At 62.0% G+C, this 15,089-nt stretch overlaps 2 protein-coding genes and 1 long non-coding RNA gene across 10 annotated transcripts; 2 read left to right on the plus strand and 1 right to left on the minus strand.

The window, feature by feature from the left end:
• Positions 1-535: 535 nt before the first annotated feature.
• Positions 536-7,631, plus strand: TNK1 (tyrosine kinase non receptor 1). 3 transcript variants are annotated; one of them, XM_082707977.1, is made up of 13 exons: positions 536-597; positions 1,836-2,036; positions 2,175-2,245; positions 2,374-2,565; positions 2,850-3,005; positions 3,131-3,414; positions 3,601-3,874; positions 5,026-5,120; positions 5,425-5,589; positions 5,855-5,940; positions 6,262-6,560; positions 6,643-6,738; positions 6,874-7,631. In XM_082707977.1, exons 2-13 carry the CDS (start codon positions 1,859-1,861, stop codon positions 6,985-6,987), a joined length of 2,010 nt encoding a protein of 669 aa, XP_082564103.1. In that variant the 5' UTR covers positions 536-597; positions 1,836-1,858; the 3' UTR covers positions 6,988-7,631. The 3 variants fall into 3 exon arrangements, with proteins under 3 accessions (XP_082564103.1, XP_082564104.1, XP_082564102.1); XM_082707978.1 differs by lacking the exon at positions 2,374-2,565 and having other exon boundaries at positions 540-597; XM_082707976.1 differs by having other exon boundaries at positions 540-597; positions 6,643-7,122.
• Positions 7,591-12,247, minus strand: PLSCR3 (phospholipid scramblase 3). 6 transcript variants are annotated; one of them, XM_082707984.1, is made up of 9 exons: positions 11,863-12,229; positions 11,479-11,656; positions 10,981-11,216; positions 10,843-10,885; positions 10,512-10,732; positions 10,086-10,247; positions 8,383-8,544; positions 8,230-8,299; positions 7,591-7,941 (listed from the first exon to the last, which is right to left on the minus strand). In XM_082707984.1, exons 2-8 carry the CDS (start codon positions 11,483-11,485, stop codon positions 8,243-8,245), a joined length of 888 nt encoding a protein of 295 aa, XP_082564110.1. In that variant the 5' UTR covers positions 11,486-11,656; positions 11,863-12,229; the 3' UTR covers positions 7,591-7,941; positions 8,230-8,242. The 6 variants fall into 6 exon arrangements, with proteins under 6 accessions (XP_082564110.1, XP_082564111.1, XP_082564113.1 ...); XM_082707985.1 differs by having other exon boundaries at positions 11,479-11,660; positions 11,863-12,216; XM_082707987.1 differs by lacking the exon at positions 11,479-11,656 and having other exon boundaries at positions 11,863-12,247.
• LOC309851985 lies at positions 12,009-15,089 on the plus strand. Its single transcript, XR_014305021.1, has 2 exons — positions 12,009-12,145; positions 14,520-15,089. It is a non-coding gene; the product is annotated as an uncharacterized lncRNA (long non-coding RNA).

The raw sequence follows: 15,089 nt of genomic DNA on the forward strand, positions 1-15,089 counted from the left end.
GGGACAACGGTCCCAACCTTACTTAGACCACGTGGGCTGAGGGCTGACTTCCTGCACCAGCAACACCTGTCCGCCCTGGTTCCATTTCAGAGCACCCTGCCTCCCCCCATATGGGGGCTAGGAAGCCCTCTCCCCTGCTAGGGGGCAGGGACAAGGTCCTGTTTAGCCTCACATTCCCAGGGCCTGGGCAGCATTTCTCCATCTGGTGCTGATCCGCGTAAGGGGTGGGGCTCTGGCCGGGATAGGTGAAAGATTTGGGGAGAGGGGACACGGGGGACAGGACCCCACGGTCCCAGGAAGCCTGGGAGGGATGAAAAGTTCTTTGGAAGAGGCGGGAAAGAGGATGTAGAGGATGAGAGAGGGAAAAGACGGGAGAATGGTTTCTCCGGGTCTGGCCGGGAGGAGGAGGCGCCCCCCCCGCCCCCGCCTCAGGCCTTCCCGGGTTGGGGGCGAGGGGCGTGGTAGGGCTCCCCAGCGCGACGCCGGGCCCCGCCCCTACGGCCTGCGGCCCCGCCCCCGCGGCTGTGGTCCCGCCCCCCCGGGATTTAGTGCTGGTGGCCAGGGTGGTTCCGCCGCCGCCGCTTCCGCCTTCGCCAGGTGAGGGTCCCGCGGGGTGGGGACGCGGGGCACAGGGGCCGCAGGAGCGGCCGTCGCTTGGGGTGCGTCCGCGGATGCCCTGTTCGCCTCCCCTCCCTTCCGCGGCCGCCTTTCCTCCCGTCCCCCTTCGGGTACTGTCCCCACCTCACCTTGCTGGCGGTCTCCCTGGGTCCCGGCCTCCTCCCTCCTCGCCTCTCCGTGCGCCCGGTCCCTAGTTCAGCCCTTCGTCAGGGTTTAACTAAAGGTGGAGGGGGGCGTCCAGGTGCGTGTAAGGGAGAGCGCGGTGCAGGCAGCGCCCACAGCTCCCGGCCTTGGTTAGCTCAGACTGGGGGAGTTGCCTGGAAGCCCGGTCGGATTGAGTGACTCAGGTGTGCGGGCAGGGCTCCTGCAGCCGAGCGCAGGTGGGTGTGGAAGGGACTGTGCACCCGGCAGCACCTGGCTCCGTGGGCAGTGCCCGAGCTTAGCTCAGCCTGCACCTGACCGCCGGTCACAAATACCCAGTGATTTCAGGCGTGGCTGTCTCGGGTGCCGACCAGGCGGTGAGCCTGGGCATCTCGGAGCTGAGGGGCCGTATGCCCGCGTAGTTGAGGAATGTGTGCGCACGGGCCCTGGTTGTCTCGTGTGCTGTGTGTTTCTGTGGACCTTGATGTCTCCGACACGTGGGGCGGTGTATCTCAGAGGCCGTGAACCTCAGTGTCACCGGTAGGCGTGCAGGCATGGTTCACGGCAGCGTTACTGGAACGTCTCGGACTTGAAAGGCCATGTGTCTGGGTGGCTCAGCCCTCTTTTGCAGCATGTCTGTAGGTCTCCGTGTGTGTGTGTGTGTGTGTGTGTGTGTGTGTAGCAGTGTTTCGAGTGTGGAGGCAGGTTCCTATGTGTCTGGGAACGCGCATCGGCAGGGCGGAGGCACTGTGTAGTTAGCATATCTGGGCATCCCTGGCAGGGATGTGGTACCTGGGTGTCCTAGGGGTCCAGGAGTACGGTGCCGTCCTATCTCAAGAGTGGGAAGAGGAACATATGTCAGGTCTGCAGAGCTCTGGGATCTCAAGTGTGAGGTGGGGACCCTAGGTAGGCCACACCTAGGGTTTTTCCTGGGGTTTGTGGGAGTGGCCCGATTCCTGCCATTCTTTGATGCATCCCTCCCTCTGCACCTGAGTGTGTCTGATGGGGTCGGGGGTGGGGGTGGATCTCGAGGCCCCATTTCTGCTGTCTGGGAGTCCCATTGGCTTTGTGTCTAGAGCTGGATGCATGGACCTCCGGGATGCCTTCTCCAGACATGGTCCCCGAGGCGAGTTCAATGTGGCTGCTGAGGCTGCTCCGGGACATCCAGCTGGCCCAGTTCTACCGACCCATCCTCGAGGAGCTTACTGTGACCCGGCCGGAGCACTTTGACTTTGTCAGGCCCGAGGACCTGGATGGCATTGGAATGGGCCGGCCTGGTAAGGGGCCCCTGGTCTCTTCTTTCTCAGCCTGCCCCCCACCAGCCCTCCTCTGCCCTGTAAATCCTCCTGCGTCCTGACCTAACCCCCACAGCCCATCACGTAACACCCACGTGCCCTGATTCTGACCTTCCCCAGCCCAGCGCAGACTCACTGAGGCTCTGAAGAAGCACCGTTCGGGGCTCAAGTCAAAGAACTGGGTCTACAAGGTGTGTGTTGTGGGGTGGGGGGGGGCAACAGGCTTAAAGGGTCAGCATAGGCCCGGAACTGGGGCGGGCCGAGTGTCAGGGAGGAGTGGTACAGGGTTCCACACACTTAATTCCCACCCCTGCTTCAGATCCTTGGGGGCTTAGCACCTGAGCAGAAGGACACCACCTCAGTTCCTGACAGCCCCCTGTCCCTCCCTGAGCCCGAGCGGGGACTCAAGTGTCTGATCCCGGATGGTGCTGTGTGCAGAGGGGAGCTGCTGGGCTCTGGCTGCTTTGGCGTGGTGCACCGAGGGCTGTGGACACTGCCTGGTGGCCAGAGTGTGAGTCCGGGGAGCCTCCTTCATTCTGGGTGCTGGGGCCAGCCGCCGGTCTGGTCTTTGCTTCTTTCTTTCTTTCTTTCTTTCTTTCTTTCTTTCTTTCTTTCTTTCTTTCTTTTTTCTCTCCTCTCCTCTCCTCTCTCTCCTCTCCCCTCCCCTCCCCTCCCCTCTCCTCCCCTCCCCTCTCCTCTCCTCTCCTTTCATTCCTTTTTAAATTTTGGCTTCCCCTCTGCCCTGCATGCCCTCTCTGCTCTGGGTGCCAATGTCCTTTCCCTGTGACGCCCCAGGTCCCAGTAGCTGTCAAGTCCCTCCGGGTGGGTCCTGAAGGCCCCGTGGGCACAGAGCTGGGGGACTTCCTTCGAGAGGTGTCCGTCATGATGAACTTGGAGCACCCACACGTGCTGCGTCTGCACGGCCTCGTACTGGGCCAGCCTCTGCAGATGGTGAGCTGGCCGGACAGCAGCTCCCAGGGCAGGGGCGCGATGGGAGGGAGGGAGGGGGCCAGAGGCCGGGGTGGGCGGCGGGGAGGGGGGCAGACCTCTGCTCACGCGGCGCCGCGCTCCGGCAGGTGATGGAGCTGGCGCCGCTGGGCTCCCTGCACGCGCGCCTGACCGCCCCGGCCCCGACACCCCCGCTGCCCGTGGCCCTGCTGTGCCTCTTTCTTCGGCAGCTGGCAGGGGCCATGGCGTACCTGGGGGCCCGCGGGCTGGTGCACCGAGACCTCGCCACGCGCAACCTGCTGCTGGCTTCCCCGCGCACGGTCAAGGTGGCGGACTTCGGGCTGGTGCGGCCGCTGCGCGGCGCCCGGGGCCGCTACGTCATGGGCGGGCCCCGCCCCATCCCCTACGCCTGGTGAGGGGCCGAGGGGGCGCTGATCCGGGCGGCGTGGGCGCGCCAGGCCCCCAGAGTAGGCCGGGACGAGGATTCGGAAGGGTTTGGGAAGGAGATCACAGAGGGTGGTGGTGGCGCCGTGTAGGTCGCTCGTGGGGGAAACGCGCCCCGCCCCCTCGGCGGCCTGGTTCAGCAGAGTTTCCGCAGGTGCGCGCCGGAGAGCCTGCGCCAGGGGGCCTTCTCTTCTGCGTCCGACGTGTGGATGTTTGGGGTGACATTGTGGGAGATGTTCTCCCGGGGCAAGGAGCCCTGGGCCGGGGTCCCGCCGTACCTCATCCTGCAGCGGCTGGAGCAGGACCGGGCCCGGCTGCCTCGGCCTCCCCTCTGCTCCAGGGCGCTCTACTCCGTCGCCTTGCGCTGCTGGGCCCCCCACCCCGCCGACCGGCCTAGCTTTTCTTACCTGGAGGGGCTGCTCCAAGAGGTGGGAGCCCCTACCTCCCCCCACACACCCCATCTCACCTCCCCGTTTTCTCCCAGAGTTGCACGCACAAGACTAACATAATTCCCGGGCTGGGGTCTGGGACAGACCAGCAGATTCGGGCTCTACCTGCAGTGTGCTCGGAGCCCTGGGGAGGCAGTTTGGCCTACACAGATGCGGGCTCAAGGGCTGGGGGCTGGGCCAGAAAAGGGGGCGCTCAGAGCAGCGGGCTGCTGTGGGTGTCTCCAGGCAGAGGTTAAAGCAGTTCAGCCGGCAACCCAGGGAAGACAGCAAGGTGACCTCAGGGGCGCCGTGCAGGGATGAGGAAGGAGCCATAGATAACCAGAGCTAATGCAGGGCACTTGATCTGTGGAAGGTACCACACTAAGACACTTAGACTATCTTCCTGCACCACTACTTCATTCTCACCATCCAGGAAGGCCACTGTTTCATGGCCTTTACGAATGGGGCAGTTATGGCATTGACATTGAAGGGCTTTGCCTAAATTCACAGAGTAAGCAGAGGAGCAGTCTTAGGTCAGTTAAACCAGTGAAATGACCCAAATCACTGAACTCTGTTGTTGAAGTTCAGTCATTACTCCGATGGCACCTGGGAGCCATGGAAGGGTTTTGAGCAGGAGTGGGTCACAAGCCCACGTTATGTGCTCTGTCGCTCTGGCTTGGTGCAAGAAGGGATAGGAGGCAGAACACTGAACATGGGAAGAGCAGGTAGGTGACGGGCTCCGAAGCAGGAATGAAATGATGCCGATGTCTGGTTCACAGTCAAGGCAGTGGGGCCGGAAAAAAATGGAAAATTTCTGGAGGCCCCAGGAGGCAGAACTGTGTGTGGAGTAAAAGCAGGGTAGGGGACATTCGCCTTGGTTCCCCTAGGTAGAGACAGGGCCCCCCTTTTTTGCTCGCTGACTCCTGGGCTGTGCCCAGCTTGGCATGGACTCCAGGCCTGCCTCCCCTCCTGGATGACAACCGGGGGACGGGGACAGTCCCACCCTGGGTCCAGGACCGAGGACATAGCTGGAACGGGTTTCATTGTTGGGGGCAAGAACAGAGAGGAGTCTCCTTTCTTCCCTGCTCCCAGGAAATTACCCTTTGGACTCAGGCCACACCCCCTGATACCCTCTCCTCCTGTCTCTGCAGGCCTGGCCTCCTGAGGGACGTTGTGTCCAGGATGTTATGGAGCCAGGCGCCCTAAGGATGCAGACTGGTGACCTCATCACCATCATCGAGGGCAGGTGAGAGCCTCATGCCACCCACATGTCCCCAGGAGGAGGACTCACAGCCCACCTTCCTGATGCGGGTCCGACCTGCTGCTCCTCAGCTCCTTGAACCCTGCTCCTCTGCCTCCCCTCTACCCCACTGGGCCCCGAGAGCTGCACTACCATCGTGGTGGCCTCCGGCTGGAGCCACCAAGCCCATAGAGCCCTTTTGTGTTCCAGAGAAAAAAAGCTTCCCTTCCTCCAGGCAGATGCTTGCGAGCTGAATGTGGGCTCGGGCCCAGCCCCCGCCCGGCGCCTTCACCAGTGCCTCTTCCCACAGCCCCGACTCTGCGACCTGGAAGGGCCAGAATGGCCGGACACTCAAAGTGGGCAGCTTCCCGGCCTCAGCGGTGACGCTGGCAGACGGGGGGGGGCCGCCAGCCACCCGTCTGGTCCAGAGGGTCTCCCCTGCCCAGGGAGAGCGACAGCAGGGAAGCGGAAATGGGTAGGCACCTGAAACAGTGGGGTGGGGTGTGTGGGGGGACACAGCTGGGCTGGGGGAACCACGTCCTGCAACTTCTCTGGAAAGGAAGCTTGGGGAGGGGGCCTGGGTGAGGCTGGAGGGAAGGCTGGGCTCGGCTCCCAGCTGGAGGGTCCCCTCTGAGTCTCCACCTGCCTGGGAGAGCCCCCCAACATTTCTGGGGAAGGGGACACGGCTAGGTGGGTCAGGGGTGGGGGTGTGGAGTGAATGGGATCCCTGTCTCTCACAGGGACAGAGGGAAGGCAAAGCTTCAGGATTTACCTCCTGCACGGGCCCAGAGAAGGAACAGGAATGTGCCCCTGCAGAGGATGAAAGGTAGGCATGGCTGATGGGGACCTGGCCTCTGGGGTCTCGAGATCAAGAGCGAGTCTCTGAGTATCCTCCTGCCTGGAGTACCGAACTTGGCGCACTTGACTGGACAGCCCGGCTGGACTTGAGGAACTGCCCACCCCACTTTCAGCTCCTGCCACCTCGGCCTTTTGGGGCCTCCCCTGCCTCAACTTGGGTGTCTGCTGGGCATACCCTACTGCACCCCTAGCCGAGGGTCACCCCAAGAGCAGGGCACAGAGTGGGGAGAAGGCAGGGCCCTGCGCCTGTGCTCCCTCTCAAGCTTTATTTTTTTTTCTCAACGTACAGTCCTTTCCAAGAGTCTGGAGTCTGTTCTGTCCCTGGGCCCCCGCCCCACAGGGGGTGGTTCGAGCCCCCCTGAACTTCGTCATGCCAGAGCTGTGCCCCAGGGACCCCCAGGCCTGCCATCCTGGACTCCCTTTGCCTCTAGCCCTTCTCAGCCCAGCCAGCCCCCCAGGGAGCGGCCTCCCTGGCCCAAAAGGGAACCCCCCCACAGCCAGCCCTCAGGAGCACCTGCCACTGGCAAAGCCACCATCCCCTCTGGAGGCCTCTTGCCAGACCCCGAGCTACAGAGGAGGGTCATGGAGGTGAGCTCTCCCTGATGTGGCTGGTGTCCGGAGGGGGCTCTAGGCTGGGGCAGCGGCCTGAGCGAGGCTTTGTGCCCCACAGGTGGAGCTGAGCGTGCATGGAGTCACCCACCAGGAGTGCCAGGAGGCACTGAGGGCCACTGGGGGAGACGTGGTTTCTGCCATCCGGAACCTCAAGGTAAAGCCGGATGCTGCTCTCTGGTTCTTACAGCTCCTGCGGCCCCCACCAATCGCCCAACACTCACTGTCTCCCCTGCCCAGCACTCACTATCCCCCCCACCTGGCACTCACTGTCCCCCCTGCCACCCCGCAGGTGGAGCAGCTCTACCATCTGAGCAGTCGGTCCAGAGCCGACTGCCGACGCATCCTGGAGCATTACCAGTGGGATCTCTCCGCGGCCAGTCGCTATGTCCTGGCTCGGCCCTGAGCGCTGCCCCCTTGGGCATGGATACTGGCCTGGATGGACGGCCTGGCCGTGTGGGACCAAGCGGAACCAGAACGGATCCCACCAGGGCAGAACTTCCTCCATGGGGAGACTGTGCCAGAGGCAGCTGCAGCAGGAGCTGGGGCCGGGCATGGGGCCGGCCCGTACCCGTTGGCCTCCGAAGGCTCCAGCCTCCTTGGCTGGTTCATAGAAGGATCTAGTCTGGTCTGCCTACCGTATTCCCAACTAAAAGAACTTGGAGAGACAGAGCTGTCCCCCATCACACGCTTGCTCAGGAGGACCTTGGGAACAGCCATCCGGAGTGGCCGGGCCCCACCACGCCAGACTCTAGGTGCGCAGCCATCCCAGATGGCAGACGCCTCCCTCTGGATTCGGGGTATGTGGCCCAGACAGCTTGGCTCGGTCCGGGGCCATGATGGAGGATGGCGTTGCCTTCTTGAACTCAAGGACACTGGACCTGGGCAGCCTGGATGGCGAAACGGGCCAGCCCCCACCACCCCCCCCGCCCACCAAAGGCCCACCTATTTCCCTGGGTTTCTTCCCACACCCATGCTTCTATTGTCCCATGACATACATCTCCCAGTATCCAAAAAGTTACAAACTTTATATGAATATAACATACAAAGAAGCAGCCTCCTTCCCTGGGTGAGGAAAGGACGGGATGCTTGTGTAAGGCACGGGAGCTGCTAAGCGCCGACTGCGGGCAGGGCCCAAGGGGGAAGGACGTTGGCACCGGAGGGCAGGCCCTACAGCTGTTGACGGGGAGGCGGGGATCCCCCCTCAGAGGCCCACAGTCTCAGGCTGGACTTGCTGACCACGCCGGTGCGGGGGGAGAGCGGCCTTTGCCGCTGTCTTTGGTGCTGCAGGGCCCCAGCCCCAGCTCTGTCAGAAAACCCCAGGGCTCTGGATTCCACAGACCACACATGGAGCAGAGGCCTGGTAGGGGGTGAGGGAGAGTCTGAAAGCGAATATGCCTGCGCGCTGGGGGCTCGCCAGAGACAGTGGTGGGAGGTCGCAGGGGCAGGGCTCTCCTATATACTCTTCCCTGGGGGCCGAGGCGAAGGAGGCCGGGGAATGAGGGTAGGGGTAGGGCCGCGTGGCCCCTAGACTCTCAGGCATCCCTGTCTGTTCCCTGTCATGTGCTTTAAGGGAAGGGGCTGTCTCTGAGGAGGGGCTGGGGCAGGCCACCATCTTGGATCCCCGTTGAGGTGATGGTCTCCTCACCCTGACGTGGCCTCTAACTGGTGATGGCCGAAGGCCCAGTGCCTCCTCGCTTCTCGAAGAACATGTAGTCCTGAGGGGAGGGCACTGTCACCAGAGCTCAAAGCCTGGCGTGAGAGCAGAGGGACAGGAGGGGAGGCGGGGTGGCCAACTCACGATGAGGAATGTGGCTCCCAGCAGCACAGCCTTCACCCTCACATCCAGATCCAGCGGGAACTGCAGGCCAAAGTCATCTGCATCCGTGAGGGCCTCTCGGAGCAGCCCTCCCCACTGCTTACTGATGCGGCCCACACTGCGGGACTCATCTGGGGTCTTCACCTGGGGGTGGGGGGTGGGGGGCAGAACCCAACTGGGAAGGATGCGACTGACCTCCCACCATCACCCCGCGCGAACCATGCAGGCCCTCCACTCTGGGAATCCTTCCGACAGCCCCAGGTTTCCACGTGACATCGGGGGAAACTGAGTCAGCCTAGGTCATGCTGCGTGTGTATAGCAAAAATCAGAATTCGGGCTCTGATGTGTGGCTCTTAAAAGGCCTCATGTGAGAACAGAACATCAGTGGTGGGACACGTGTAAGTGTGATGGGCTCATCTCAGCACAGGGCTGCCCGCTGGGTTTGTTCTGTTACCAAAGTACCTGGCACCCATGGTGGGTGCCCTGGATGCCCTGAACACAGTAGCCTGGTCAAGTGGGGCTGGGCAGGCTGAGCTCTAGGAGCCCCCCAGGCTCCTGGAAGGCTGTGGCTGTCTGAAGGTGTGGTTTTCCTCGAATCTGCAAAGTAGGACAGATCCTGTCCACCATCAGCAGCTTCGTCCACCTGCTTCTATGGGGGCAGCAGTATGTGGCCTGTGAGGACCCAGATTTTCACGGGCCTCCCTGGGCCCAGCAGCAAGAGCCCCTGCCGCTGTGGGTGGGAACTCACAGTGATCCCCCGGTCCTTTTCCTAGGCTTAGTCTTCATGACTGGAACAATGCCCATCCCGTCACCTTCCCCCACTGCCTCCCAGAGCTGGGGCACTCCTGCAGACCAGTCTCAAGATGAGGAAGGGCTTCTCCCTGCCAGCCCTGGGGTCCCAACTGCAGCCCCAAATAGGGATCCTTCACAATTAGGTAAAAGGGAGACTGGCCCTGTGAGGGCCCTGAGGTCTCCCTGTTCCCATCCAGAGCTCACCAGTGATCCTCCCATCATGGAACCTACACCCACACACCAAGGTGACTCGATTTTAAAAGCAGGCTTAGGCCAGACACCTCAACAGCCTTGGGAAGTCTGTGGGCTTCTACCTGTTATCCCTTCCTTATCTGTACGGGTGATTATCCCTGAGGGAATTCAAGTGTCTGTGAGATACCTGTCTTCTAGAAACCTTCCCCTGAGAGTATCAGCACTTGGGCTCTCCCGGCGGATGACAGAAATGCATGATGACAGGGATATAGATCACCCAGATTCCCAGTTGGAGGGGCTGTTTGGACTTCTAGGTTGGCGGGGCAAGCAGCAGGATCTTAGCAAGTCTGGTGCTTGCTCCTGGGTCAGGGCTCACAGACTCCTGCAAAGGAGCCACATGGGTCCAGCCCACAGCAGACTTGCCCTAAATCGGGCCTGGCTTTAGACTCTCCCCTTCCACATAGGGCTGCCAGTGACCATCAGCACTGGTCCCTAAGAAGACACTTCTTTGCCAAGCATTCATTTCTCAGGACCACAGGGACATCCCTTCCTGAGTGGAGGAACCCTGGAAGTGTGGTACGAGTCACAGTGGGTTTGGATGTTAGAGCTCAGGGTCTTGACCTTCGTGTTGGCCAACCCACCTCACAGAAGCTGCCATCTGGCTTTACGGAGGTCCCAGGACTCTCCCCTTACTCCCGTACCTCAAAGTTGGTGTCTGTGCCGCAGCCACAGGTCCAGCAGGGCCCCACCACACGCAGGATGGTGCGGCGATCGGCATCCTGGATGGAGAACTTGGGGAGGAAGGGGTGCCAGGTCTGTAGCACGTGGCCAATGGTGGTGCCGGGGGGAGCCTGGACTTCCATCTGGAGTGGGAGGCAGACAGGATCAGCCGAGCCAGGGCACCCCGGCCCAAGCTCTCACAGGTCGGGCTCCGTCATCCATCTCCCCGCACAAGACCTCCCGCCCCCTTCGGTAGACCACTTGTCACCACCCTCACCGCCGGCCGCCCATCTCACCGGCCCGAGCCCATGCCTCGTTGCGAGTAGACCGTGCTCAGTCAGTGGTCCTCCCCACGATGGCCTGGCCCCCCGCCCGAACCCCTCCTCGGCCCGGCCCTCCGGGCCCACCTCCTGGAGGCCGCACGGGCAGCAGCCACAGCCACAGTGGAGGGGGCGGAGCAGGCGGAGCACCTCGCGGTCACCGGGGTCCACCACGCGGACACGCAGGGGCCGGCGGGCGCCACAGCACAGACGCCCGCAGCAGTTGCTCTCCTCAGCCGCCTGACCCAGGGGCTGGCCGGCCCCCGAGCGCAGTTCATACCGGTTACAGGTCTCCCAGCCTAGGAAAGCTGCCACGGGGGACAGGCCGAGGCTCAGGCACTGGCACCCCTGAGAGCGCACCCTCTCCGCGCCCCCCCCTCCGCGCCATGAGGCCCAACCTACTCCCCCTTCCACTCACCTTCCACGCGCTCAGCCTTCTGGTGAATCAAGATCTGATCGATCTGGAAAGAGAGTGGGGTGGGCGGCGATGTCAGCGGGTTGGCCTGGACGCCAGGCTCCCCGCCTCATCCCGCCACTCCTCCTCCCTCCCACTCACCTGCACCAGGAATTCGAGGCCGGAAGGCACCCCCGGCAGTGGCAAGAAGGGGGCGGCAGGCCCTGGGGCTCCAGGGCCGGGCGAGGGGAAGACAGAGAAGCCGGGCGCAGGGGCAGGTACGTGGGCGGGCACTGGCGCCGGCCCGGGCCCAGGGTGCAGGGCCGGCTCCGGGTACCCCGCGGTCACAGGGTAGGGTGGTGGGGGTGAAGGGGCGTGCGCTTTGTGGGGCAAGTAGCCTGTCGAGGGGGACAGGGGTGGATTAGAAGGGGACCCGCGGCCTCACCCACTTCCCCCAGGAGCCGGGCCGCGAGGCTGCGGAGGGGGGAGTGTGATGGGAAGAGGCGGAGAAAGATGCGGCGGGGGAGCAGGGCGGTGGCTCCCGGAGGAAGGGAGGGGCCCACGCAGCCAGTCGGAGCACATTCCGGGAGGATGGGTTCGACGCCCGGCTCCCGAGTCCGTGGGGGGATAACGGAGACCCTCCACTCGGCGCCCACTTACCTGCCATGGGAGAGGGGGTAGTTGGCGGGATACCGGGGTGTCCGGGAGGCTCAGTCTGAGCGGCGGAGGCAAGTTCGGGCACAGCCAAACAGACCCAGAGACAGACACAAAGACGGACAGGCAAACGCGGACAGGCTGCTGCGCCCGCCGCCAGCCCAGGGTCTCTAGGGCGGCGCCTCTGACTCAGGGAGAAATCGAAACTGTCAGCGGGCAGGGCGGGGTACCTGCGACCCTTCATTCCCTCGGGGGCCCCAGAACCGCCCCCTCCTTTGTTCTCCCATTCTCCGCGGAGACCGCTGTTGGCAGACGGCAGGACAGATGGACCTGCTGCCCGACCAACGCCCGACCTGGAGGCGTCCTGACCCTTCGGTGCCCCCTGCTCACCTGAAGCCCCTGGAAGAGCTGGGTTGCCCAGCTCCGGGTCGCTCGCAGGAGCTCGGAGAGGCGGGCCCGAGATCTGACCCCGCCCCTCGACCCGTCCAGGCCCCGCCCCTCCCGGCCTGGGCGGCGCGCCTGCGCACAAAGGAGGCCGGCTCTCCGCTGGCTGTGGACCACCGGCTGCGCGGGGCGGTCGGCGTCCCCTCCTCCTCCGCTCCGGAGCCCCAAGCCAGAGGACGCTCGCCTGGGGAGGGCTGCCGGCGGAGACCTAGCCCTGCGACCCCGCCAGGTCTGCGGGCGCGGAGGGCTCCGTGTCCCTGGGTGGGAAGCGAGGGCAGCTTGCGCGGCGCTGGACCCCAGGCTCCTCCTCCCAAGGGCGGTTCGGGCCCCGCTGACGCAGCGGAACACCCTCACACTCCCTCATTGGCTTCCAGGGCTGGTCCCCCGCTCCCTTTCGGCCTCCCGGGGGCTGCCTCGCGGGCTCCTCTCCGTGACGCTGCAGTCACCCACTCAGACACCTTGCAACTACAGTAGTGCCTGCAGGAACCCTAGACCACGTGGTGACAGGCCGCCCAGCGCTGTCAGCGGTGACCGTGCGGCGCAGGGAGGGGGGCGGAGGCAGCGCGGTTGGCAGGAAAGCCTCCGGAGAAGAGTGGCCTCTCCTGCGTCCTGAGTAGAGGCGCGCAGTTGCGAGGAAGCCCTGGGCCTGGGGCCCCACGGGCCGAGCGGTAAGACAGGAGCTTACACAGCGAGGCCAGCGCACGTGTATGGGCCTGCTGGGACTGGGACTTGGCCCCGGGGACCGCACGGAGCCCACCGCAACACTTTCAGACCCAAGGAGAAGGTCAATTCTGTGTTTTAGAGAAACCACTTACACCGGAAGGTGGACCGTGCAGGCACCCGGGACAGTCGCTGGGGGAGAGGATGCTGTGTTAGTGCGGACAGATAGATGTGGCAGACTTGGAGGACACTTAGATGGTAACATAGAACTTGTTGGAGGGGTGAGATGTGGAGGTGAGGAGTTCAGTCCCTGTTTGGTGACCAGGTCACCCCTTGGGGTCACCCCTCAAGAGGGACACAGGGAGAAGCAGGTTTGTGGGTGACGGTGGGGCTCCTTTGCCCCTATGTCCATGTTTCTCTGGACTGGTCAGCTGCTGCCACAGCTTTCCTCATGGTGAACTTCAGACCCAAGTGCCTGACCTCTCCTTTGGTATCCCTTAGTACCTCAGATTCTACTTGGCGGGAACCATATAAACATACGGAAATTCAGTTACTCAACAAAGACTCTGAGCATCTACTCTATGTCAGACAGCATTGATAGGAACACACAGAGGGTTTTTGTTTGTTTTCTTAAGCTTTTTATTTATTAGAGAGCACGAGCAGGGGGAGGAACAGAGGGAGAGGGGAGAAGCAGGCTCCCCACTGAGCAGGGAGAGCCCATGCGGGGCTCGATCCCAGGACCCTGGGATCCTGACCTGAGCCCAAGGCAGACGCTTCACTGACTGAGCCGCCTGGGCGCCCAGGAATCTACAGCAGTTAAAAGAGACATTAAAAATTGCTGATGTCCTGTGGCTTGCATTCTAGCAGAGAAGAGACAAAAAATGTAAAATATTCTAGAGGGCAGATGTGACCAGTGCTCTGAAGAAAAACGGGCCAAGGTAAGGAGGATACAGGGTGGTGGGCAGGAGTGGCGCTACCAAAGGGGATGGGCAAGGAAGGTGCCACTAGAGGTCAAGGATCAAGCTAGGCCGACTTCTGCCGAAGAACGTTTCCGGCGAAGGGAACGCCGAAGGCAAAAGCTCTAAGGGAGAAGCCTTACCTGTTCAACGGACAGAAAGGAGGCCAGTGCGGCCGGAGTGGAAGGAACTAGGGAGAAGTAAGAGAGGTCACAGAAGCCCGAACCACATACAGCCCTGCAGACCACTGGATTGGACTGAATGAGATGGGAAGGGTTGCAGGGTTTGGACAGAGACCGGAAACTGACACTCAATCAGGGGTCCTCAACTCTGGCCACAAGAGAGAATCTTCTGGGAGCTTCACAAAATACCTCTTCGTGGGCCCCGGGTCCTATCAACTCAATTAGAATATCTGGGGTCAATGTAGACAGGAGACCTTTTTGAGAATTTCTTAAGATTTTAATGTGCAGCTAAAGGCGGAGGACCCCGATATCACAGGGTGTCTCTCTCTCAGGCTGTTCTGTCTGGAATAGGCAGGCAAGGGAACTAGAACTAGAAGTTCTTGGAAGAACTAGGTGGGATGTGATGGGGGCTTGGACCAAGGGCCGGAGTGGTAGGTGAGGAGCAGGTGGTGAGATTCCGGGTTTGCATTTAAGCCAACTAGACTTGATGGCTTGCTTGGGTACAGAATGTGAGAAAACGGGCAATCAAAGTCGACTGGGGCTGGGCCCAGGAGGCTCTTCCTCACGGGGCTGTGCTCCTCCTGCTTGGTCATTTCCTGCCTGCCTACTCCATCCTGCGCTCCAGAAACACCAGCTCTCCCTCCTGACTTGTCCCCAGTGTGGTTTGTCCCTTTTCTTCTGGTGAACTATTCATGCTGCTGCCCCGCAGGTGGGCAGAAGCCTTACCAGTCCCCCAAAGCAAAAGGAGCCCACCTCTGTACCTACATGTAACACCGATCACGCTGGAACAAATTGCTTTTGCTAGGTTCTGTCTACACTGCTGAAGTCTGAATGTCTTGGCATGTATAAGAAGGAAAGGACTTATCACGGGGAGCTGGACAGAAGGGAGTTTGGATCCTGGCTTACACCCGGCTGTGATATGGACAACCTGCTTCCCCTCCGCTAGCTTCACTTCCCGCTGCCTTGTATGACCCGCAAGAACTGGAAACCGACCCGACCCACAAGAACTGGAAACCGCAGTGCTCTGATAACAGGGACCAATTACTAAGCCGGCTTTATTTATCTTGGTTCCTCAAGGGCCCCCCTCCCACACTGGCAGGGTCAAAGCTCAGGTGTTAAAGATCACAGTACAGGGAAGCTTGCCATTCCTGATGTTGGGGGTCTCCTCCACGTGGAAGTCCCCCACGGCCCCCGTGCTGCCTGGGGTGAAGGATGGAAATGCAGCAGGAGCCCTGGACTGGATGCTTGGAGCCTGGGGATCCTGGGATGGCTCTGCCACTGGCACTCTGGGCCTCTCTGGGGGGTCCCTCTGAGGCTGCATTTTCGTCCTCACTAAAATAAAGAAATATTGTGATCTTGTACTAATACACCTCAA

Source organism: Mustela nivalis (assembly GCF_964662115.1).
Source record: "Mustela nivalis genome assembly, chromosome: 17".
NCBI classification, from domain to species: domain Eukaryota; kingdom Metazoa; phylum Chordata; class Mammalia; order Carnivora; family Mustelidae; genus Mustela; species Mustela nivalis.